The sequence below is a fragment of the Zonotrichia leucophrys genome, chromosome 1 (assembly GCF_028769735.1).
Source record: "Zonotrichia leucophrys gambelii isolate GWCS_2022_RI chromosome 1, RI_Zleu_2.0, whole genome shotgun sequence".
NCBI lineage: Eukaryota > Metazoa > Chordata > Aves > Passeriformes > Passerellidae > Zonotrichia > Zonotrichia leucophrys.
This window is the reverse complement of record NC_088169.1, coordinates 45,910,086-45,936,147: the sequence shown is the minus strand read 5'-3', so window position 1 is coordinate 45,936,147 and position 26,062 is coordinate 45,910,086. Positions and strand designations below refer to the sequence as shown.

Genomic DNA, 26,062 nt, shown 5'->3' with positions numbered 1-26,062 from the left:
ACGCAAAAAAATGTTGTTTGTAGAGCAAATTGTCATTAATACAGGTCAATATTATAATCACTGAAGACACTAAAACTCAGCCCATCCAAAAAAATTCAGATGATTCACAAGACATGCACTACAAAGCTTAAGTTCAAGATATTCAAGCCACTGGCCAGAGTAATAATTTAAAGCTGAACTGGTCATTCTTGGTACAACTCAATTCTTTCCTGCTTTCTCCACATCAGCCTGGAGAACATACTGATCTTCAATGTAAAAAAAGCCAAGCCACGATATTTTTTTTTGTGGACCAGCTCTTTAGGTTTTCTGCATCAGGTATTCCTCATCTTTCCTAAAGAATGTTGTAAATTTTGTGAGCTTTATTATGAGAAATTCATAACATAGTGAGCATCTCCACACTTGCTATTGAGCTTGTTCTATGGGCAGAAGAGAAGCTGAAATTCTTTGAACCAGAGAAAGAGGAAGTCTGTAGCAGTGAAGAAGTGCAGCCTTGAGAGCTGTCAAAGGCTCCTTTACGGTCAGGGGATAATCAGACAATTCAGGCAAGGGAGGCTAGAGGGACGTAGCACGTTAAGAGAAGCACCTACATTTGATCAGCAGACTTGTCTCTTGGCTCCAAGGGCTTTCTTACCTAGGTCTCCACTAACCTTGACAGATGGCTAAACAACTACATTTGGACACTTAAATCAGTGTCTCTAGTCTAATGCTGCATCAATTTTCATTGATTATAAAAAAAAAAATCTAAAAAAAATTTAAAAATTTAAGCCATGGTGAACTAATAGAAGATAGGCAGATGAAGGAGAAACATCCCCCTATAATTATTTTTTTAGAATACTCGGTGACCATAAAACCATTAAGAGTTTTCCATATTTTTACAATCTTTGAATTACAGAAAATTGAAGAAGAAAACATACATGTTATTTCTGAATATTCAACATACATACTATTGCGGAGAATAGCTGCCATATTTCCCTTGTTAGTAGCATCAGCCCCGAGGGAATTTACCAGACTGTGGTCACTGTGCTTGTGTGACCCTTTTGTGTATATAGTGGGAGTATGTGTCCATTGAATGGAGTATGATACATGTTTTCTTTAAAAGTCTAAAGTCATCTCCACTGTCACTGTGTTGCAGCATATCCAGAATTGAATGTTTTTGGTAATTCCTCCAGATTAAAAAAAAAAAAAGTCCTTGTCAACTGACAAATTTGTACAGGATCCAAAAATTTTAAAGACTGGAGTTATTTTAGTCAAAGTTTATACTGTCAGTAATAAATATATCTAGTGCTTGCGTAAAGAGTTTTTTCACAAATATTTTATACGCCTATTATTGTTGATGTCTATTGTCCGTTATTATGACTTTCAAGCCATCTGATCTGAATAAAAACACAAAAAACCCCCCACCTTATTGCAATTTTTTCTTTTGTATTAAAAAAATGGTTTTGATTTTGTAAGTCTTACATCTGGTGAAGTCTAGAGAAAAGAGCTGGGAATTTTGATAGGTATGAGAAAAGCAAAAACAATGAAAGACTTTAAGGCTAAATGCATATAGATTAAATAGTATTGTATAATATTGTAAAATATCCCAAACTTCTTTTCAAAGTTAAGCATGCCCTCCCTACTGAAGCACAGAAAATGCTCTGACGTGCCTTGTGAACGTCCCTGTATTGTGCACTGCCTTTCACCTTCAGAACCCAAAGCATTAGTAACTTTGCAGTTATTGACTCACAAACCCTAGTTCTGGATCTGTGTTTTCACTCAGAGGAGAATTTCAGATAATTTAATAGAAATTTATAAAGTTTCATGTATCAAATATTTTGTGACAATTTGCCCATGGATCAGTCATAGCTTTGGGAGAATGCAAATTCATTTGGTGTAGTTTGCTCCTTTCAGCTCGGGCTGACTCACTTTCCCTCACCTGTCCTTTACCTTGTTCCAAAAAGTGAGAAATGTACTCCTTCACAAGGAAAGGAAAACAGACCCATTACGCACTTTTTTTTCTCTGTATTGCCTCACCTCATTTTTTTGTGCGCTTTTGCTTCTTAATCTTGACTGAATTATTCAAAACAATGGCAAAATTGTAAGTATAAATGCATGGTTTTCCTGTTAGGCAAATGTGATAGATAACATATTCACTGCAGTTTGGATAACAATATGTGAAAAGGAGAAAGCAGTACACCATTTCTAATAAATATATATGCTTTAATAATTTGCTATTTATGCTCTCCTGTTATGGCAAATCCACTTAAATATACAGTCCTAGGCTCCACAGCTTTTTAATTGCATTGCTATTATTTAGCCTGTTCCTATGCCACAGGTTTTTTTCCTTGTCATTGATTGTTTTTTCCCAATAGAAATATCTGTTTTCTATTTTCTATTTTTCTTAAAGTTTAAACTTAAATCAAATGTTACCAGTTAGCAAACCTAATGTTACAGCTACATGAAATGCAGTGCTATAGCATGTGAAGAGACAGAAGATAAATTTGGAGATAGCTATAATTTATATCTATAAAAGCTTGGAGATATGTATATTTTTATATACATATGTGTGTGTGTGCCTGTGTGTATAGAAATGTATGTATACACCTTCCCTTCAAAGGTGTAGTCAGCTTTGGGTGAATATATTAAGACACTTAAAGTTTTAATATAAAGTATTGGGTGTCATTACTTTTAAAAGTCCCATGACTTAAGCTCAGTAATATAATTGAGCTTTATATATCAAGCCAGCTTTAACTGTTCAAGTCAGATTATAACGCTGAAGCAATATATGCTATAGTGCTTCAACATATGTTATATATGCTTCTATAGTATTTTGCCCAAATTTATTTTTCAAAAGTTGCAATATATTATACTCAATACTTAAAGTTTTGGTTCAGCACATGAAGTACTACAAAGAAAAAAAAAAAACCCATCCAGTAATATGAAAAATCAGTCTTCCAAACCACCTTGTACTTGAAGAGGCCTCTCATAAAATCATAATCCTAACTCTTTGTTTGCCAGGCCATTGGGCAGTCGTGCAAATTACATGTTAAATATTTGTTTAAATTATTTTCTACTCTGTGTACATACTTTAAAATAATTACTCTTGATGAAAAATCTCTACAGAATGAAGTGCCAAAGTAACACTTGTATTTAATAAACACCTTATTTTCCTCTATTTGTACTGAAAGGATGAGAGGCAAATGCAGACTTAATGTAGATATTCACATTCAGTGTTTTATGAGTATAGTTTAGAAACATAGTAAATGGAAATTGTTTGAGCAAATGGTAAAATTATAGTTAATCAGTATGGAAATTAATTTGATCAAATAATCAGGAAACCAATGACTTAATGACTAATCAGAAGTATGAAAATAATTACAGGAGGGAAAGAATTAAATTGAAGTGACCATAAAATCATGGAAAGCATTTTTACCTCCCAGCAATACACCTACAGTAATTCCCCTCCAAACCCCGTAAATGCTATATTTATAGACTGTCAGTACAATTCTTTTAGGCAGGAAAGAATTTCTACAAATGAGACCCAAGGGACCTGCACTGAATTGCCTTTGCAAGATATTTCCTGTGAACTTGGAAAAGTCCTGACAGCTCTCTGTGAGGATTCTGCCTCATACAGCTTTGGGGAGCTGTGATAAAGGTGTCGACATCACCTGATCTCCTATTATACTCACAAGAGAAAAAAAAATTTTTACAGCAGATTCATCTGATTTACTTTAAATATCTACATTGTGAAGAGACAATGTGTCTTTCAATCAGACACGAAAAAAAAAGACCCTGGGATGAATCCCATTTTACATGTCCTTCTTTCGAGAATTGTAAAATGAAGAATGCAGTCCTGCCTTTCTCCTCGAAAGAATAATGAGTTTTGAATTGGAAGCATTGTGAATTGCTCTGGTTTTAAAAAAGATAAATACCAATATCTGGATGTAGAAATAGAATTGATAGATCTAATGATCAACAAATAATGTTGATATATCAATCCACTAATGAATGAGCCATGACAGAATGACTTATATAGCTTAAAGGAAAGAGAAAAATGTCATATTTACAGGACAATAAATCAAAAGAACCTGAAACTCAGTCCCAAAAATAAATGTGTCCTGAGATTGGATCTGTTCTAGTTCTTTTACAAATAAATTTAAAGTAAATATACAAGATTAAGTGAAGTTCTCAAGATCACAGACTCATTGAATAGTTTAGGGTAGAAGGGGCCTCAAAGAACATCTAGTCTGACCTTCTTGTAATAAGCAGGGACATCTTCAACTAGATTAGATTGCTCAGAGCCCCATCCAACCATGCTTGGAATCTTTCCTGGGATGGGACACTCTTTTGGTGTTTCACCATCCTCATTGTAAAAAATTCTACTCTATAGCCAGTCTAAGTCTACTCTCTTTTAATTAAAACTCATTACCCCTTGTCCTATCTCAACAGGTCCATGCAAGAGGTTTATCACCGTGTTTCTTACAAGCTCCCTTTGTACTCCCATGTACTGCAAGACCACGATTAGGTCTTTTTGAAGTCTTCTCCAGGCTGATCAACCCAAATCATCTCAGACTTTTCTCATAAGAGTGATGCTTCAGGCCTATGATCATTTCTGTTGCTCTCCTCTGGTCCCACTTCAACAGGTCTACCTCTTCTTTCCTGAGCTGAAGAACCCAGAGCCATATGCTGTACAGGTGGTGTCTCAAAAGAGCAGAGTAGAGGAAGAAAATCACCTTCATCACCTTGCTGGTGAAGGTTCTCTCGTATTTCTGTCCAGTTTCCATTCGCCTGTATCGCCAAGTACTTCTCAGAAGACCTGCTCCCAGCCCCTTAAACTCCAAGCCTGTTTGACACTGAGGGTTGTCCTGACCCAGATGCAGCACCTTGCATCTTATGGCTTCTCCTGAGCCCACTTCTCCCCTCTTGAAAGGCATCCTGTCCTTCAGGTGTGTCACCTGAACCACTAAACTTGATGTCATTTGCAAACTGATTGAGGGTGCACTCAATCCAGCCATGCCACTGATGAAGACATGAAAAAATACTGGTGCAAATATGGACCCCTGAGGGGCACCACTTGCCGCTGATTTCCGTCTGAAAGCTGAGCCATTGAGCATTACCTTCTGGATGTGACTATCCAACCAATTCCTCATCCACCCCATAAAATCCCCCAATAAAATCCATCTCTCCCCAGTTTAGAGCATTTGGTGGAGCAATGTTGCCCTTTTCAAACAACTTCCCCATCCTTTATTATCTTAGCACAGCTTCTAAGAGGATCTGTTCCATGATCTTCCCAGGGTCTTCTGTTTTCTGGCATTTTTAAGTGTAGATGCATTTTTTCCCTTCTTCCAGTCACCAGGGACCTTACCTGACTGACATGCCTTTTAAAGAATGATGGAGAGTGGCTTGGTAGCTACATCAGCTGATCCCCTCAGGACTCTGGGATATATCTCATAAAGTCCCATAGACTTATGTATGGTCAGTTTCCACAGGTGGTCACAAATCTGAGCTTCTCTATCCTCTGTATGCCTATTTTATATTTTACTGACTGGCTTTTTCTTTTTAAGATGATGTCTGATCTATAAAGATTGGTGTCTGTGGTCTCAGGAACTGTGAGTGCATGTGTATGAATGAATGTGTGAGCACTAGTGAAGATCAATCTGCCCTAGATGGTGAGCAGGTGAAGTAGCTTATTAAGTGTGAAAAACAAACAGGGAGAGAAAGAATCTTGTTTGTACTGGCCTGGATGTGGATCAACTTCTTTCAAAATGTTCAAATCCAAAAAAAATGGGTTGCTTATTCACCAAGACCAGAAATAAGACCTTTAAAATCTTTTTGAAGCATAATGGAAAATCAATTTTCAGATGTGACTTCAAAAACAGAGATGGGGACCGCATTATGTTTTTTGGGTTTTTTTTTTAAGAAAGGCATGAGGGATAAACCTGTGGGTGGAAGAGTATAGATGTACACATGAATACTTATGCATATTTTACACATTTTACACATGAACATTTTTTTTAAAATGTGCTGTTCACTCATTTTCATTCAGAGGGAAAGTTTACAACAGTACTTGTTTTGAAGGAGAAAGACATCCGTTTGTTACGCTAAATGATTTCTAAGATGAAGATGTGGCATGTTATTAAACTTCATCTTCTTAACAATATTGCTGTTCTACAATCATTACAAAGAAATTGTAGTATGGAACAATACACAGAGAATATCAGTAAAAAAAAAAAAAGATGCATTTTAAATGGTTTTGTGAATACATGCCCTGTGGTTAGACATAACTGTAGAATTATGTTTGGATGAAACCTGAGGTGACAGTTAAGGGAACACACTAATTTAATAGCAGTTGATGAATTAAGAAACTGTATTACTTTTTAAAATCACTTAGGAAGTCTCCTTTCAAACCCCTTGGTATTCTGGCTTATTCTTCTGGACAGCATGTCAAAATGATTTGGAAACACACAGTCTGTACAAACCACCGTGTCTGGTTCAGATTCTTTTTTCACTTCCTAAAGAAACTTACATCAAAGATTTGTATTTCCATTTCAATAAATATGCTTTGTTTAAGGGTTTTCTGTTCGGGACAAAATAATGCTGATTTATCACAAAATTTATTCTAAGCTGAATACATAACCTGTAGCATCCGTCACTTTTTATAAAATTCCATTAAAAGGAGACTATGCTAATGAGAGAAAGTCCAAGCATTCTTAATGATGATGAACCACTCCTTCATATTTATATGCAGCAGAAACCAAACCATTTACACAAATGTAAATTTCCAGGAAAACTCTTAATATGATGGCACTAGTATCTAATAATTATAATCAAGTATCACAAACTTTATAAACTCCGTGTCACAAAAATATGTATGGCACAATTTAAACTTGACAGTTGTGGTTTCTAAAATATTTTCAAAACAGTCAGGGAATGACTATGACTGAAGGAAAAAAAGAACTTACATACCGAAAGCATAAGGCCCAGTACTCAAGAAGTCCTCAAAGAAGGACATTTCAGTTACTTTTTTGAATGGATTTAAATATTTTTATAATTACTCTTGATATTCCATAACAGATCATTTCAATTTATTTTTTGCCAGTATGAGTATGACTAGTGTTAGAGCAAAATATTATTAATTATGTAAAATTATTAAATTTACAATCTATACTCTCAATGACTACTTCAGAAATTGCAAATCTTTTATCCTTCCTTAAATACAAAAAATTATATGCCCTGGTCTTGAACCTTCTCAAGTTCTTTGTCCTATTTAATTTCTGTTAAAACGGTTTAGAAGTTCGAATTTTCAGACCAGAGATCCTTTAGGTAATTTATTTTTTCGTATTTCTTGTGTTTTAACACTTGCACAGCCCAAGAAGGATTATACTTCTTTCCACTATACTCCATCCCATATATATGGAAAGAAGTAGCTCTTCATTTGAATCATGCATGGCACAGTCTTATTTGGAAAATAGAGTTCTAGGAGCAAATCTTGATAAACAGTATAAACTATAGGGAAATACAGATCTTTTATTTCTTTAAAAAATCATTTTGATAATTTAAAAAAGTAGGATGTATAATAGGGAAAATATTCTTGCTCTGGAAAAAAATTGGAAACCATTAAATTCTGATTCACAAAGAAATACCACCATCAAAGATTCACATTCTAAACTAAATGAAAAAAATAATGAAAATGCAAAAGGAAAAAAGCTGTATGCCCCATGAACTAATGTTCTTTCAGAAAGATTATTGTAAATTGTGGTCTTTGAATTAAAATGGTGCAGAATATGAAGTGTTCAACCCTCAGTCACTTCTGCTGTGAGAGGTTGTTAAAGGTATAATATAAAAGTCAGTGTGCCTAAATATTGTGTAGGTGCTTAAGCCTTAGCTTTTTTGTTTTTTCTTTATAAGTATTACTGAATCCTACTAGTGCCATATCTAGACCTAGCTGTCTCCTTCACCAGAATTTTTTGTGATAGTGTCTACTCAAACTTTGTTACAGGCAAAAGGGAGCATATAATAAGGACAAAGCCTAAAATTTATTGTTATTTCAATTAATGTTTTAGCTGTCCAAATCAACTACTACAGAAAATCCTTGCTAATAGCATGGGTTTATTTTCAAAGCAGGCAGAGGTCCCAGCATCAGTAGTTGGAGGGGCCATAGCTCTCTGGATCTAGTGAGGATTTTGGACCTTGCAGTTTTTTCATGTGCCAGGATTTTGGCTTTGATAATACATCTAATATTCACTACAAACCATAAAGGAAATACTTGATATGCCACATTTATTTCATAGAAACAATTCAAACCTTTTATCAAAGATTGAACTTCCTGAATTTGTAGCTGAATCTGTTGATAGACCAGCTGAATTTTGTATTTCAATGCATGTTTAATAGGAATGATTGACAAACATATGTAATGGCAGCTGGAGTGGAAAAATTGATCCATGAATACAGCAACAGTTTAACCATTAGTAGGTGAATGGGTAGAAAAATACCAAACCTATGCCACAAATATGTTAGCAGTGAATCTTTTCCTCTCAAATTTGCATTCCTGTTTTGATGGTGGAAGCAGGAAAATATTTTTTTTAGGAAAGTGTCACAGGTAAAGGTAAAGACTTAGGCAGAAGATGATGTTTAAATAGAAAAGAGGAAATAATTATGTAACATTAATATATTATATAGCTTCCTTTTGCTCCACAGCAATTAGTCTTAAAAAAATTATGCCTATTCCTGCATATCAAGGAAAATTACATAGTTTTTTATAACTTAGGTACTTAAGAAGGAAGAAAAAAAAGATAAGAAATAAAAAAAAAAAAATCAAACCCATCAAAACCTGAGGAAATAGGACAAGATCTTACAGACAGGATGACTTCATATTTTCCTAAATATTTTTTTTTTTAAAAAGAGTGTTTCTCAGTAGTTACTTTTTCATGTCTCTAAACTAGTTAGAACAGAATTGCAGTAAAAAAATTTGATTCACCACTAAAAGCTTTTCCCAGTTGTGAAAATAAATTCCATAGCTCTTTTGTCTACCATGTGAACATTAAATATAGGGTACAATTTATCTCCTCCACAATCTCCTTTAGAAGGTTGGAATAAACATCAGCAACTAATCCAACAGCAGCTCCCACAGAGGCTTGCAGGGCTGGCAGTCAGTTGGTATGAGAGATCCTATTCAGGAATGCCTTTTAAGAGTCTGGCACACAAACCTAATAATTTGTATTCTTATACTAGGGTAATGAGAACTGATAATCTTAGCATGCTACAGAAATGAGCTGTTGTGTTCTACACACATTAGATCAAATTAAAAAGTTGGAACTTCAAATTCACTAAGGATTGTAAGGAAATAGAAAGTAAAATATCAAAATATTTATTAAAAGTTGTTCATAAATGCATTCATTTTAAGGAATAGAAAACATATAACTCCTAAAGCAAAACATATTTCTCCATCAAGTTGTATTTTGATGGAACATTCCAAGTCAGCTTGAGATGTAATTCTTTTTCTTCCTCTCCTCATATAAATATTTATTTGCTTGTTTGCATAGTGATTTTTTTACACCAAAAGAGAAAGGAACAAAAATAATGAGTTATGCGCTAGTACATTTATTAGGACCTTAAGAATCTGTGTTGTTTTAAAAGCTCACTATAGAGATCATTGGCCAGTGGTGAACAACAAACAGTTAATTGTTACCAAAAACCCATCAACTTAAATTTATCCAGGCTACAAAATTTTACATACATGAAAAAAGACATTTTAAAAAGAGAAGAAAGAAAATAAAGAACAAAATGAGATGGATGATAAATAAAAATAAGTGATAGGTTATGCAGAGAACAATAGATACATACTTGAAATATTTTAATGACTTTTTATTTTAATTAAAACACAATGTTTTTCAGTCCTCTCTTGGATCTACCTTTTATGTGTGAGACCAAGGATTCACTGCAGAATCAGGAGAATACAACTGTGTATTAAGTCAGCCAAATTCCATAACTGTGTTGGGCATTTGATGTCTGAAGAAAGCATCTTATGTAGGAATAAAAATTTCAAAATTATGTGGCAGTGTATTTACATATTTAGATAGAAAAAAATGCATTTTTTTATTGATGTTCTTTGTCAAAGATTTACATGATTGGCGTCTAATCTTCTGCTTTTAAACTCTAGAAATAACAAGTATTTTTGTTTATTTCTAAAAGCTTTTGAACTCTTATGTTCATGTTTAATCTCAAGCTAGAATTTATTCTATTGAATATTTTTGATGACTATCTGTGATTAATTCAGTCCTTTGCTTCGTCCACATGTGGCTAAACAATTGGTCTGGTAAGAACATGTCTGTGTACGTACTGTCTTTCAGAGGTTTAATTTACAAGATTAATATATATAAGACCTATCAAAAGCATACAAATTATAGGCATTTTTATTAAAAAATATTCTATTACCAAAGTTAGGAAACCACTTCCAGATATAGGTCTAGTTAGGTCTGAGAAATTTGGTTTCCACAAAGATATAAAAGTATGTAATATTTGTACAAGTACATATAACGAACTTACTAACAGACATCATAGGACAAATCAAAGACCCATTTAGTATCCAGTCTTCAAAAATAGCTAACTTAAATAGCTAAAGATTATAAGAAACATGGAAATATAATTGCATAAATATTTGCCCTAAATCTGCATGGAAGTACTGGGTTTCGGGTAACAGATAACATATCATAGGAGGATTTTAAAAAAGCTGATTACTAAGTAGCATGAAGGACTGCACTTAGACCAAAGAGTGTTGTTCCAATTGCTGCTTCATAATTTGAAAGACTTAAAGTAGAACTTTTTTGTGAAATAACTTTTAATTTAAAACATACATTACTTATATAGTGCTTAATAATTTGTCCTTTTGACAAACATAATATATTGAATTAAAACCTGGAAGAAGTTTTGAAAAACTATGATTCTTACCTTTGAAATGAGTATAGAATTACACCAGCAGTATGTCATGAAAACAAGAATCATTAGTTCTAGCAGTACAGAAACGGACACTCTTCAAATCTTTCAGATAGTTTCCATATTTTATTTAGAAATCTGAAGTCATCTATTCTGGAAGAAAGTGCTTTTAATAATAAACTTATATAGCCAGAGTTCACCATCACCAATATATCGCTAAGAAGCACTGTTTATTTAATGCAAAATCCAAATGACTGTATCTGCATGTTACAGAAAGTGTTACATGAAAAGCTGTTATTTCATGTCAGTGTTTGGTGACTAATGCCTTTTTCCTTTTTATTCAGGAAGCCTGTGTATAGAAAAGTAAGACTGTAGACTATTTTGCCCTAAAAAATCTTATGCAGAATCATATTAGAACCACAGATATTGTCCCTGGAAGAGACCTCTGGAAGCTGTCTAGTCCAACCTCCTGCTTCAGGGGTGTGAGGTTCCATGGGTACTTTAGGCACGGTGTCTCAATGCTGCAGCAGCGAAGGCGGTTTTCTTAGTATTCTCATGTATTTTAGGCTTTTATTATTCACATTTACTTTATAACTCACACCGTGATCTTCTTAGCATACCTAGGTGTTACAAAAAATGAGGGGAAGAAACAGACACATACCTTTTCATTTTTCAGGAGACCGTGTCATGGGAGTATTCAGAATAAATTTTGTGAAGTATTTTTTTTTACATATGGTCAGGCCTTATAGTTAAGAACAGGCTCTGGTCTTGTCTGGTTCCAGCTTATGCTGTTTGGAAAACAATAGAATGCAGCAACACCCCAATACTTTTGTAAGTGCTTTTTTCTGTATGTATCTGTGCAGACAAATCCATAGACTTCTAAGATGCTTCTGCATTACTCTGTATCTGAAAAACATAATTCCTTAGCTTTAATGGCCCTTGGATCAGGGCATTAATCAAAAATTCAGAGGGGAATCTTTTTCTTTACATAAATGCTTTTATATGGGGAATAATAAAGCTTCTGTATATTCTGCAGTCATTTTTATGAATAAAAATAATCATGGAAGCTGACACTGCAAGAAGTCCAACTTCAGATGACATTTTAGTCCTTAGAATCTATAATAAACAATTACTTTAGAATTTACAAAATATGATTCAGCCTTCATACTATCATGTATGGTACCATGAAAATACCTATCCTCTGCACAACATTTCCCTTCAGGAAATCCGAATATGTGAGTGATCAGGAATGCCACCTGCCCCCCATCTCTCCTGAAGTGATATATTACTTAAAGACACTTGTGTAACATGAGGCAATTAAAATCTCCAAATATTAATCTTCATTTTATTATTATTTGATGGAAATATTTACCTTTTGTTTAAAATAGCATCTAAATGCTTCATTAACACAAGATTTAGTGATGTTTTGTGTTCATACTTAAGTAATGTGATACAACATTGTGGAACATTGAGCACCTCAAGATGAGAAAGATGAGAAAAGCAATCCAAGTCTTGAATTGTTGCTCAAGAACCTTTCCTCTGTAAAAAAATGATGGATGTTTTTCACTGCCCTCCAAGTACCCAAAATTCCAGGGTGTCTGGATTCCAATAAACTTTCCCAGAATTCTCAGCCTGAAATCTTGTTTGTATCAAGCTTGAAACTTCTTGTATCAAGTTTCATAGATATCTGATATCTATGGGGTCTTCTCAAACAACATCTATGGGATTTGATCTAACAGGTATATCTAAAGGATATTTACCACACAAGATCTTAAAATCGCAATGGCAACATCTTTCCACTTACAAAAGAACATGCTTGCATAGACTATTAGTTAGCTCAAATCCTTCTTTTTTGCATGCCATATGAACTGTGTAAACATGATGTGCTGCAGGAATGGAAATCCATTGTATTCTACTCTCCAAAAAGTATATAAAACAAAGATACAAAAGAATTTGTCTGGTTTGGTCTCCTTTCCAAGGAAATGTACTTTTAAAGTTATTATTATTAAACAGTACACTACACCATTTCATTTGGAAATATTAGGGAAAGTAGTAGATTATATTTGAAAGTTTGTTATTTTTTTGTTAATATGTCTTAGAATGAAACATTTAATATGCATTCAACCCAAATACGCGTCATTATGGAAGTGTTATGTTGGCTTTGAATTTTGAAAAATGGAAAGATGCTGAGCTGTCTTAATTTAAAACTAAAAATAATGCCAACTTTTATGAGCTGACAAAATAAACTTCATAGTTTCTTTTAAAAAGCAAGTTTATCCTGGCATGCTATAGTATTTCTTCATATATAAAAGGTTTCATATTTCTTTCTATTTGAAAAAGTAATTACTCTTCTCTGGTTTATTTGGTAAATAATTAAAACTAGAAGAATTTTAAAACTTCTAAACTTGTAAAAAATATTATCTGAAAATGAAATAGTCTGGATGAATTTTTTAACAAAAACAAACAGCTGAAATTATAATAAATAACATTTCTCCTTGAAGCATGAAACCGTATTGTTTCTTCTTTTCTGTATTCCAGCATTCCATTTCATAAACTGTAAGTAAAAATCAAGTAGAAGTAGTCCTTCCAGTAGCAATATTCACATACTGTGAATGTTTTGAAGTTAATGTCTTAGAACATGAAACTTTGGTAAATGTTTTATGAAATGTACTGTGTGCATGTACTTGCACTCTTGCATCTTGGTGAAGCTGAATAAATAAAATAAAAATTCTTCATCGCATTTTTGCTTTCATAGAGATGAACAGCATCTGGCCTTTTATGTTCTTCCTCAAGGTTAGCTGCTTTCCATTAGACTGTGGCTCTTTAGAATTTGTTCTGTTGTGTCAAACAGCCAAGGCTGACTGTTAGGAGATGTGCAGGAAAAAAAAACACCATGCTTTATCTTTTCATTATGGAAAATATATTGAGTCCAGATACAGTTCATTTCTGTTTTAAGGAACAGAAGGATTTGGCTCCTCAAACAACATAAAGAATATCACAAACTCAGAAAATTGAAAGACAGTTTTTGACTTATAACACAAGATTATCTTCCCTGTCTCAGATCCCAATGGTGCACCAATCATCAGGTCCCAGAGGAACTCACCACTGAAGACAATGCATACAATGAAAAAACTCTCCAAGGAGTAGATTTCAATTGCAACAGATTGTAATGCCAGAGGGCAGTCTACCGCTGAGCGTGAAATTCGTTAATGGAAATGCAGATATTCTCTGTTAGGGAGTACAACAGAAACAAATGTGCCAGTCTTAAGAAAGTTTCTGATCTTTTGAATTAAGTGTTTGATTGACTTTCAATCTCAGGATGATTTCAGTACATCTACACAAAACTTGCAGATTGTTTTGGTGTGACTAATAAAGTGTGTTGCTGTAGACGTTGACATCCTCAGAATGTTAATCCAGAATTCCTTCTGGTGATGACTTTGAGATTCAGTCCCCATTTTTTCTTCTTGCCGCTATCACTTTATCCTGTGAAATAATGTCTTATTTGTGATAGCTATTATTTTTTATTAACATACCAGAAATGAATCCTTCTAAGGTGTTGTGGTTTCCCATCCTGGCCAAACTTATTTATTCGGTTTAACACACTATACAATTAGTAATCTATTTGTAGGTAAGTTAACTGGTACATGGCAAACATCTCCAATCTGGAGTCATACAGGGAACAGTTTTGTCATGCAAAGAGGGGCTGAAAATTGATCCTCAGATTCCAATCAGAGAAACATTGATTGCAAGTTGAAAAGGATTATATCCAAATCTGATATGTTCGACACACCACTGAAAATAAGTACAAACTAATTTTCAGTCTGGAATAAATGACAGAAAGGTTGATCTGTCATTCAAATGGAAAAGAACGTGCAAAAATATTAGGCCATTTCTGAATAGGCAAATGTCCTAATTGATGTGTACATTTATAGTCTTTGTTGGATAAGGTTTTTTAAGTGCAGGGTTGGGTTTTATTTATTTTAAAAAGTTTGGAGAGGCATCACTGCAGGCAATAAAATCAAGTACCAGTGATACAAGTTTGTGGGAAATTTACTTGTAGCAGGAAGAAAAAGAAAAAAAGAGAAAGACAATTGTCTTCTATGAAGCTGAAAATATAAGCTCAATTTAAAACAAAAAAGTGTAATTAATGATTTTAATATGTTTATTTAGGGAACAGGTCTGTTCAAATGTGAGGTGAAAAATGATAGTGTTGGTTACCTTGAGGTACCCTAGCAACAACATCATAGCTGCCACTTACACCAGTGTGCTTGACGAAGCACTGTTCTCGCACTCAATTAAGCTCTCATCTTGACAGGAAAAAAATGGATCCACTTTGTTGCACACTGTCAAACATGCTTTGCCTTCCACCCTCCATTATTCTAGCTAAGTAAAAATGTATCAAACCACTTGACTATGCCTGTCACTGAAAAAAAAAATAAAAATATGACAATAGGGTTTTAACAAGAAAATTTATGAATATCCTTCCCAGCTTTCTGCAAGCATCAATAGCAACACATTTCCAGTTGTTAGAATATTCCAAAAAACTTCTAGAAATGGATATCACATCCTTCTTTCTTATGTGATGTCGTTCTTATGTCATTATTTTATTTTTATAAGCAGACAATGATTTTCTTTAGCTGAAAAATGGTCATATGATGTCAAACCTTTGTCCGTTTTTGTTTTGGCAGTGTACATTTTCCTCATAGCTGGAAAAATCACTATCTGAATGTAAGGCAGACCCCTCCCTTCTCATTATAAAGGCTCACTGCATGGCAGCCCAGTAGGCAACGTGATGATAGGAAAGTGGACAGCCAGCCACATCCTGGAGAATCCTGGATATTGCCAAAGCCCTTGCAGTGTTATACAGACTGCCACAGAGCACAGTTGTCCTTACAAAGTGAAAGGCATGACTCTCCCTTCTGAAGGAAAGCTAAATGGTAAAGGTCTCTTTAATCCTGCTGAGCGAGGCTCCCGTACAGCTGTGTAACTGACTTGCTTTGACATTAATTTAGCTCACTCTTCCTTCTGATGCTTTGAGACTGCAAGGGAAAAGAATGTTTGCCACACTGTTGTCCTCAACATTCTGCCAAGTAACTGTTAGCAGCTAAGCAAAGTGACATCTGTGCATGTGGCAATTGTCTTTAGTCTGAAGCTATTTCTCTTAAATCTAAGCCGGAGGGCTTGAATCACCATTTCCCCTCATCTTGCCAATTGCAGGGTGTTATTTTTACACACTTTTTTTTTTTTTTTTGGAAATAACTACTGAAATCAACGACACTGAAATAATAAATTCTGTTATCAAGTACCATTTACATTTGCATTCTGACTTTTTCCATTACAATAACTTGAGATCTCTGAGAATTTGAAAAAGAAAAATTTAATGTGTCTGATTCAGCATTCAAAGCTTTCTATTTCCATTAAATAAATCCAATTTTTAACTGCATTTAATTATTCTATATAGTAAATTTATTTGATTTTTTTTCCCTGTGTGAAACTAAATTCTTTAAATGGAGACACTTAGTGTCATTTTAGTGCTCTAAGCCATCCCATCTGTCCCCCAGATGCTCCTCCAGATCCAGGCATGGGTTTCCATAGGTTCTATGCTCATGAAACACATTAACATGTGCTTGAATATGCAAGTATATCTAAAATAACATCCCATAACTCATTTAATGCAAAGTTATTGCACGCACATTTTCCCTTTTTTCTCGCCCCTACCTGCACATGCAATATTTGATATTGTCTTTCACAGTCTGGAATGAAGATAGAAATGAAACAAAATATGTTGTTGCCACATTTACTCTTCATAATCTTCCAAAATAGACAGGTTTTCTGATTAAATTATTCTTAGATATAGAAAGAAGAAATAATACTTCTCTAATAACTGGAATTTTAATTTTTTAAAGCCAGGTTTTACTTCCATAACAAACTGGTAACACCTCAAAAATATTAATAAGGAAGTTGATTTGTTAACAGAGACAAAAGATGGTCAGATCCTCAAACTACAGAAATTAGTATAGCACCATAAAAGTTGTTATGTCTGTGCAAATTTGAAAGAACTGAGAATCTGACTTTCATATATAATATAGGATTTTTTTTCTGTCAGAAACTTATGTAGAAGAACATGAAGAACTCTAATTTGTATATACAAAAAGGTAAGACATGGACAGTATTTTGAACTAAAGAATATATATCTTTTCACTTTGAGTTTATCAATATTTCAATGCTAAATTTAGCATACATATCTATACATGTAGTAATTAAGCTGATTTTTCACTTTACAAATAGGAATTAGGAAAAAAAAAACCTCATGCATAGTCAGTTTACAAAAGATTTGCTTGGAGGAAGATAGATGCAGGTCAGAAATTGTGTTTTGGCACCACATCAGTCATGCACAGAAATTGAATGACCTTACTGAACTCAGGATAAGACGCTTCTGTCCACATGGCAAGAGTGAGAAGAATCATTGTGTTTAATTCCCAAGTAGTTTAAAACTTGTGCATGCAGAAGTTGCTGCCTTCTTTAAAAAGTGACCTTTAAGAAAAAGACATTTAAAAAACTCTTTATTTCTTTTTCATTAATAGAGAGCAGTTCCTTGATTAGCTTGAAAATTAGCCAGGAATAAGCTTTTTCTTTTCTTGTGAGTTGGAAAGAAAAAAATACAAAATTATACAGAATAAATAGTAAATATAAATCTAGCGAGAATTCATTGCAAAAATAAACCTGGAGTGTTCTATGTGTTTGTAACCTATTTTTCCCACAACACTTTATTTTCTTCTAATTTCAGAAAATATATTTTTGTACAAATAGCTAAATACTATTATTCTTCCTCATGTGTGTATTGTTGCAGTTATTCTGTCTGAGTGTTGCTTTTGGTTAGGGTGGAAAAGGACCTGTATATGCACTTGGAAATTCCTAGCCACAGCAAACTCATTTCCTTCAAGAATATTTAAAGCCAGCACAGAAGTTATTTATATACATATGTATATATATATATTTATAAAAAAACCAAACTTATTAAACACAGTAACATATTTACAGCTGATTCTCAGTAGCTTTTCAAATTACCCAGGATTATGAGTTGAAACACCAGTGATGCACAATATCTTATAGCAGCAGCTCAAGAAAAGATTGTCCAAACTTAGGTAAAGCTATCAGATAGGGAAAGTAGCAAAAGGCTTGCAGTTTTCTTTGTTGAAGATGTTGGGTAAACATAGATGCATATTTTTCCTTCCACATACAGATACAGAATTCAAATAAAGTTCTGTGTAGAATACTTAAATATTTGCAGGCTTTGGGTGAATAAACAAAAATATTTTATCTGTTTTCCTTTTTAACTGACATTTAGTATGACAACTTTTCAACTCCTTTCATATTTATTATAAAGGTATGTAAGGTGTAGTTGTAGACAGTGGTCATGGATGCAGTGCATGTTCTAACCTAACATATACACTCTAAGGTTATAAATACAAACACAGGTGTTGGAATTTTCTTTTTTTTTTGGTCTTTTTGTTATTTAAAAGGAATCTAATTAAATGGAGGGAAAAAAGAAGGGGTAAAGGGAATGAACTTTTTTTTCCATAGGTTGGGAAACAGAAGTGAATGGAGAGTGGCATATACACCTTTTCAAAATGATGAGGAATGGTGCAATAAGCAATCTTCCTCACACAGTTCAATCAGACTAAATTCTTGCTTAACTTGGGGTTTGACATATTGCCTGCTCACAACCCCATGGCTTCCCACAGTGATCCCTGAGTTTTTCTTTGCTAGGATTACTGCTGTGCTTAAGTTCTGACTGTTGACATGTTTTTATAAGGCACTTTTATTTACAATGATTCCACCTTAAAGTAAAATCACAGAAACTCGGCCCCAGCCCCATGTATTATCGCTTCACGTCTGCTGCTCCAGGACTTCCAGATAGTCAGGCTCAGCATGTAAATTAGCCTTGAGCTCAAAATACTCATTTTTAGTTTGTTCTAGAAAAACCTTTCTTGGCCTGGAGTACATGAGTGTCTCCATTAGCTTCAACTCTTCATGTGTTCCAGGATAACGAACTTCCATGTCAGGCTGGAGCTGGACAATATTTTTTCTTAGATATTCTGTGATCCCAAGTTGCTGCAGCTCTCTTTCTTTTTCAAGAATGTTTCTATACAAGCAGCTAGCATCCTGAAAAGACAGAAATTCAGCAGATTGGTCTGTAGCCTTGTATTTGACATTTGGACCTGTAAGTGGTGAACTGTTCTCTCTTTCCAGGAGACTTCTGCGAAGATATTTGGAATCATTAGCTTCCTTCTCACTTCCCTCCTCCTGCTGCTGCTCGGTGTGCTTGGGGCTGAAGGATGGGCTGTGGTACACCTGAACCATGGGGGTAACTATTCTTTGCTCATAGAGAGTGGCAGCTGGGCGCTCCGTGGTGTGGTGTGTTGTCTTATGCCCATACATGCTGTACTGAAGGTGAACAGGGCTGCTGTCCCTCACTTGTTCATCCACTTGCTTCTTTTTGCATCTCCTGCGCCGGTGCAGAACAAGAACAACTATTCCTGCTGCACAAAACACAATAGTTATAAACACAATGAGAAGTCCTAATATTAGAACTGAAAGTGGGACAGCATCTGTAAGAGACCGCAGGATGGTGTCTGCGGTGTTGGCAGTAGGAGAAGAAGTTGTCACGACTACAAAGCTGGCATGGGTTGGTAGGGCAGGGCTGTTTATTAAACCTGGACACAAGACTTCACTCTTTAGGGATTTCAATTCTTTTTTTGCTAAGTGCCCGGGAGATTTACAAAAAATATCACCCATCATGGTATTCTTACTCAATTTCTGTATCCATTTTTGCAGTCCAACTGAATCACAAGTACAGTCCCAAGGGTTGTCTTCAAGTTCAATTTGTACCAGCATATCCAGTTCATCCAAAACATTGCTCACAGGCAAATGAGCAAATTGGTTTGTTTTCAGATTTAGTCTGGTGAGGGGAACACCTGAAAAGATATGGGGTGGCAAAGCCTGCAGAAGGTTGTTATTTAGGTAGAGAACTTTCAGTTTTGGCATTACATTAAATGTCCCTGGCAAAACTTCTTTGATGGCATTATATTCAAGGTACAAGTACTCAAGGTGCTGAAGGCCAAGGAAGAGATTTTGACTTAGCTTTGTAAGATGATTGCCATTGAGATATAGTTTCTGTAGTCTGGTCAGATTCATAAAGGAACCTTCCTCAAGGATCTCAATGCGATTGTTCCCCAGGTGAAGCATTTCCAGGCTGGCATAGTCCACAAGATCTGATTTCAATAACGTCTGAATAATGTTTCCAGCTAGGATAAGCTTTTTAGGATTTGGAGGAGGAGGTCCTAAATCAGACAAGCTTTCAATATTTCGCTCCTGGCAGTGCATAAGAACTCCTGAGAGCATATGGCTGGTGCAGTGACAAGGGACAGGACAAGAGATTCCTGGAAATGTAGTAGGCTTGGAAGTATGAAGCACTAAACTTGGTTCTTTAGTAGGAGCTTTCAGGAGAGGAATCACCTTAGTTGATAGATGATTATCATTGATAGCGGTGGTTACAACCAAGGGCAGTGATCCTGAAGGATCTTCTAGTTCATTAACAGGATGGGTGGGACAAAGAGATTCTTTTTTCAGCCGGCTTAATATGCTGCCTTTGATAACTGAAGGGCTATTGCATACAACATCACCTATTATGGACTGAGGAGGCATGTTTTCTAGCCATATCTTCAGCTGCAACAAATCACAGTTACAGGCCCATTTATTGTCTTCCAACTGAAGGTCTAGTATTCTTCCAATGTGTTCCAAAAAGCCAACATAGGGCAGTGTCTGTAACTGGTTTCCGCGCAGATCTAAATGGGTCAATGGCACAAAACGAAATATGTTTGGAGGAAGATACTCAATGGCATTATCATTCAAAATAAGCACTTTAAGCCTGTTGAGCTTGCTAAAGGCACTTGCTTCAATCACTGTGATGAAATTGTTGTCTGCTTGAAGAAACTCCAAATTTTCCAATCCATTAAACGTATCTTCTTTAAGTGTTTCCAAAGAATTGTGATTGATATGAAGTTGCTTAAGTAGGCTGAGACCATTGAAAGCCCCAGGCTCAATATCTGCTATATTGTTAAAACCAAGATGCAGAGAAATAGCATTAACAAGGCCAGCAAAATCATTCACATGTAACATACTCAGACCATTGTTTAACAGATTAAGATGGAAAGGCCGTGATGGTGGGACATTTATTTCTGATATCATCTTGATGTCTCTTTTGTCACAGTTGATAATCATGGTGTCATCCTTTTCTTCACAGGAACACAGACTCTGACAAGATCCTCTGACTGAAGAAAAAGAAGGCTGTGACTGGAAAGGATCGGATGCAACCACAATTGAGCATAGAACAAAAATCCAAAGCTTCATCATGTCCAGCAGATTCTATTAAAAAAAAAAAAGGAAATAAGTAATAGAGTCATGATTTCACAAGGTTTGGGTTGTTTGTTTGGGGGGATTTTGTGGCTTTGTTTGCTGGAGTTTTTTTGGTTTTTGTTTTTTGGGTTTTTTTCTTTTTGTTTTTCTTTTCCCTGGCATAACAGAAAGAAAAAAACATTCCTAATCTTCATCACTGTGCTACTTCTCCTTCCAAGGGCTATCATATCATGCAAAACAATGGAATTATTTTCTAATTAGAGAATATAAATTTAGTTTGATGTACTGAATGAATAAACAGAGTCTTAAGGGGAAATCTTCAGTACTTTCATGCTGATATCCAAAGTAGGATGTAATCAGGAGTGTGTTGGTTTTACTCATATACTGTATAGACTGCCAGTGGAAAACAGTAATAATTTACTGTTCCAAGAAACTTATATCAAAGCTAATATAATATTTTGAACCATTGCTTTCTGTCACTATATAGCACTGCAAATGTTAAGAGTACCTTGCTAAGATTAACTTAATGCTACCCAGCTGCTGAAGAGAAATAAGATTTGGTTTGGATCAGTAATGTGTTGTGAGCAAAAGCCCATTCTTGCAGGGTACAGGGAATCTCTCTTCAGTTCTGCATTATGTATGGAAATCAAAGGGTATTTCCTCTGAAATCCTTGTACCCACAAACTGAAAAGGACATGGACAAAATAATCATCTCTCTTTGCTTAAATTTTAATGCATATGTTGTAGACTGTGGGTGAAAGTGGGGCCACAGCACAAAGTACTGTAATGTTCACATGTAATGTACATACAAAAAAATTTGCGTACACAATGTTAAAAAAGAGAACTGAGAATGCAGTGTGTGCCAGAAAAAACAAGCAAGCAAGGGCAAACTTTTTGAGATTAGTATTAGACTCCTCCCAATGATAATAATCATCAATTTCCACAGTGAAATGTATATGGACCTGACTGTGCTTTACAAATTAAAAATTATCACCACTATCAACTATTTGTTATGTAATATAATTATCACCTTTCCATCTGATCTTAGACTTTGAAACACTTGATAAATGCATCATTACAATACAGCTATGGAGTTGCAAGTAAAATTTAGATGTTTAAATCAGTCATTTATTATTGGCTTGAATTAAGTTGTCCTATAGGCTATTAGAAGATTCTCTGTTTCTTTCTGTCAAGGCTGCCTAATTAGCAAGACCAATGGTAACTCTTGATACATAAGATAGAGGGAAATCGTTGCTTATAATCTTTAGTTAAGTATTTCCAAATTTCAAAAAAAGTAAATAATAACCAAAAAATCCCCTAAAATGCAATGGATTATTTAAAACCAGTAATGTTTATGGGGTGTGCTATTTATTTGAGTACTGAACTAAGCAAGACCCTTAAGTAATCCATCTAATAAAGGTCAGAATCTTTCAAACTAGGCTATTGAAAGATGAAGTATAGAATGTCACTACACAACTAACAGTGTCAGTTTCTGAAAGATTAGAACATTTTACAAGGATCAATTCAATACATGCATGAACATTTTTATAGTGTGGTCATATGATTTGGCATCTCATCAATGCATATTTTGAATATCATGCACCTTGGTTACTAGAAACACTATTTCTCAAGGCTTCCCTTAGAACAGATTGCAAAGCTTTACACATGCATGCACTTAAATGCTGTGGCATGAGTATTACACACACACACACAAAGAACAACAGTGTGTCCACAGTGAATTTTGTTTTTCTCCATGAGTAGCTTCTGATAAGTGAGAGTAGAAATACGAGTTTATAAGTAGTAAGTACAATTCACAGTGTGAGAAAAATTGTCCTTAAAAGTATGAGCTTTTATCTTTGTTTTAGTAGTTGCAACATAATTTTGTTGCCTCATATAACCCTCTTTGAACTTCAGCTGCCCATGTTTAATATATATGTCTTTAAGTCTGTTTTCCCAAGAAGTATTTGATAAGACACACCATGTCAAGATGTTATTTTAAAATATGCAGAATAATTCCAGGATCACATTATGCTAGAGACTTATCCTTGCTTTACATGCATCACTATCCTTTCCAGTGACCCAAGGTAAAAAATACAAGCTCTTGACACAGATGCCGGCTTCAAACCTATGCTATGACTAATTCAACTTTATTTCTGTACACTTTTTCTCATTAGAAATTCCAGTGTCAATCCGCATCAAATTCAAACAACACTTATAAAGTCCTTGAGCAAAATTAAACGAAAAAAGAAATCTTTAAGGCATGTTGCATTCTATTGCATATTGAGAAATTAGGTTACTAAAATTAAAGCCTTCCTCTCAGAGATGAAAGTAACATTTGTAACCAATTGGAAAACATTCACATTTTAATCATCGTCATACTTCTGTAAGCAGCACTGCCAGAACTCTCTCACACACATATATATACCCACACAATAAAAATTAATAGGAGAGTTTTATTCTTTTTCCTTTCTCCATTTAATTTTTCTAAACACTCAGAAACATGTAATGAAGTTCTCAGTGGGCTACTATTGTAAAATAAAAACTGCCCTCTTGTAACAGATGACTAACATTTAACTGAAAGTATTCACAATACAACAAAGTGTAATTTGAAAGACTTTTCATGTGGTGAGTTTTTTCAGCAAATTCCACGTAGTAACTTAAGTTTTTTTTATCTGCTTTCATGTAAGTCACTGCTGACTGCATACTGTAACTAAACTCTGTAGGAATTCTAAAAGACTAAAAAATGTCACAGTTTTTTCTATGAGGCAAAGTTGAATACTTCCAGAAGTAGTCACCTTACAGCAAAGGCATCTCATGCTTGCTAAGTAATAATTGATTTGGTTTTAAAACATTGAAATAGCTTGTTTCATTATGCTTGAGGGTTTATTTGTTTGATTTTCTTATTTTAGCTATATATATAAAAAAAACAACTATGATGATGATTTTCAAACCCCCAAGCTAAGAATTAGTAATTTCTAAAAGCCTTTGGGATTTTTTATTAAATTCTTAAGGGAATTACACTCAGATGATGCATTTAAGACCATTTTTGCGCTTGAAATAAAACCAAACACCCATTCCTCTCCCTTAAGAGGTTCAAGAACAACATTCCCTTAATGCACATATTCTACACAGTAATCAGTTTGAATAAATGTCCCTGCAAACTGTTTAAAATACAGTATAAACTGCCATCATTTAACATAAAAGTTATGCAGATAAATAAATGCAACTTTTACTGAGAAGTGAAATTCTCATGTGCTTAGCTAATTAGCTAACCGGAATCTTTCTTACCTGTACAGCAGCAACACTCCCTGGTACACTCAGTAATGCACAGTTGGAGCAGCTGTTTCCATGCAATGTAATTTTTCCCTCTGAAAAACGCACACTTTTTTCTGAGTTTCCCTTTGCTGCAAGCTCCGGTAATGCTACAGCTCCATAAAGTTAAAATCCTTGTTCAGAAGACAAAGTACAAAGCATTCGATTGAAAAAATCTTCCAGGCAGCCGTGCACGTCAGACCATCCTGTAAACAGTTGTCCTTTTTCCTCAATTAAAATTCACAGCATACTTCACAGCTAGGCTGACTTTTCTGCATATAGTTAACTGTTTGCAAGCATTTGGATGCAGTAAACAAACAAGATGCTCAGCAGAGCTTGACTTGATCACTTGGTTTGTCAGATTTTTAGATGCAAGCTGCTCCTGTGTTCTCTCTGTTCTTTCTAGTCTTTCTTGTTAGCTCAGTTTGTTATTAGTCAGATTGCCAGGGGCTGGGAGGTAGGCGTAAATAAAGAGACTTCTTGGCTTTTGACTCAGCCTTTAAGCCCTTCCCCACCAGAGAGCTTTAATCTGCCAATGTCATTTAATACAAGATACAGCTCCACCTTGAGACAGATCAGCTCCTCCTCCTGCAATTTCTCTCACCTCTTTTTCCCCTTATCTAAGTGAGCCTCAGAAAGTAAAATTCAGCTAAATATCTTCTAGGTTGCTTAAGGGCTGTTAATACCCGATTTTGCAAAAAAACAGTAAACATCCACTGCAGCTCCTGCAGTTTGTTCTCTTGGGCAGTCCCTGCATTTAGTTTGTATCTGCAAATGCTTGCTTTAGAAACCTGAAAGCATTCCAGCCCAAATACACTCCACAAATCGCACCACAAGGGAAACTTTGTCCTCTGGAGAATATGTCTATCACGTTGAAGAGCAGAATCATTCAAATATATAAATGAGACTGTAAAGCTGTCAATCCAGTCCACTCAGTGTGAATGGGGTAGGGGTGAGTATGCACAGTTGTACATGCTTTATTATGGAAAAATAAAATTATGGAATATTAGTGCTTCTGCTTGCACAATGACTGCCGTCAGCCCTTTTTTAAACTGCCCATCCTGCTCTGTAGGAAGAAGACTGGGTTGATTGTAATTGTCTGTTTCACAGATGTTAGCACAGCATTGGTATCTGTCCGTGTGAGACTGCATTTTATTTCCATGAAACACTGTTTAGATAAAAAACCCTCTGGTTTGGGGGAGGGCATTTTTAAAGGCATGTATCGTGCTTAAGGTATTATTTTCTTTATGCTCATAAACAAATAATTAGCAGATACAGTACAGCCACTGGAAAATGCTTATTCCATGCAAGAAGGGGGTTCCTTATCCCTCCTGCACTGCATGGGATGGTTTTATAAGCAGCACATGCTACTTCCTTGTTCATCCCACTGCCACAGAGTCACAAAGCCTTTTGAGAGCAA

General features: G+C 35.0%; 1 protein-coding gene across 1 annotated transcript; it reads right to left on the bottom strand.

Annotated features, from left to right (window-relative positions):
• Positions 1 to 18,412: 18,412 nt before the first annotated feature.
• On the bottom strand, positions 18,413 to 25,114 carry SLITRK6 (SLIT and NTRK like family member 6). Its single transcript, XM_064712874.1, has 2 exons — positions 24,619 to 25,114; positions 18,413 to 21,339 (listed from the first exon to the last, which is right to left on the bottom strand). The coding sequence occupies exon 2, from the start codon at positions 21,325 to 21,327 to the stop codon at positions 18,802 to 18,804; it is 2,526 nt and encodes an 841-aa protein (XP_064568944.1). The 5' UTR covers positions 21,328 to 21,339; positions 24,619 to 25,114; the 3' UTR covers positions 18,413 to 18,801.
• Positions 25,115 to 26,062: the final 948 nt, after the last annotated feature.

What these genes read in the sequence shown, in the direction of transcription:
- SLITRK6 (XM_064712874.1), bottom strand. Translation starts at nt 21,327, where the DNA reads ATGATGAAGCTTTGGATTTTTGTTCTATGCTCAATTGTGGTTGCATCC.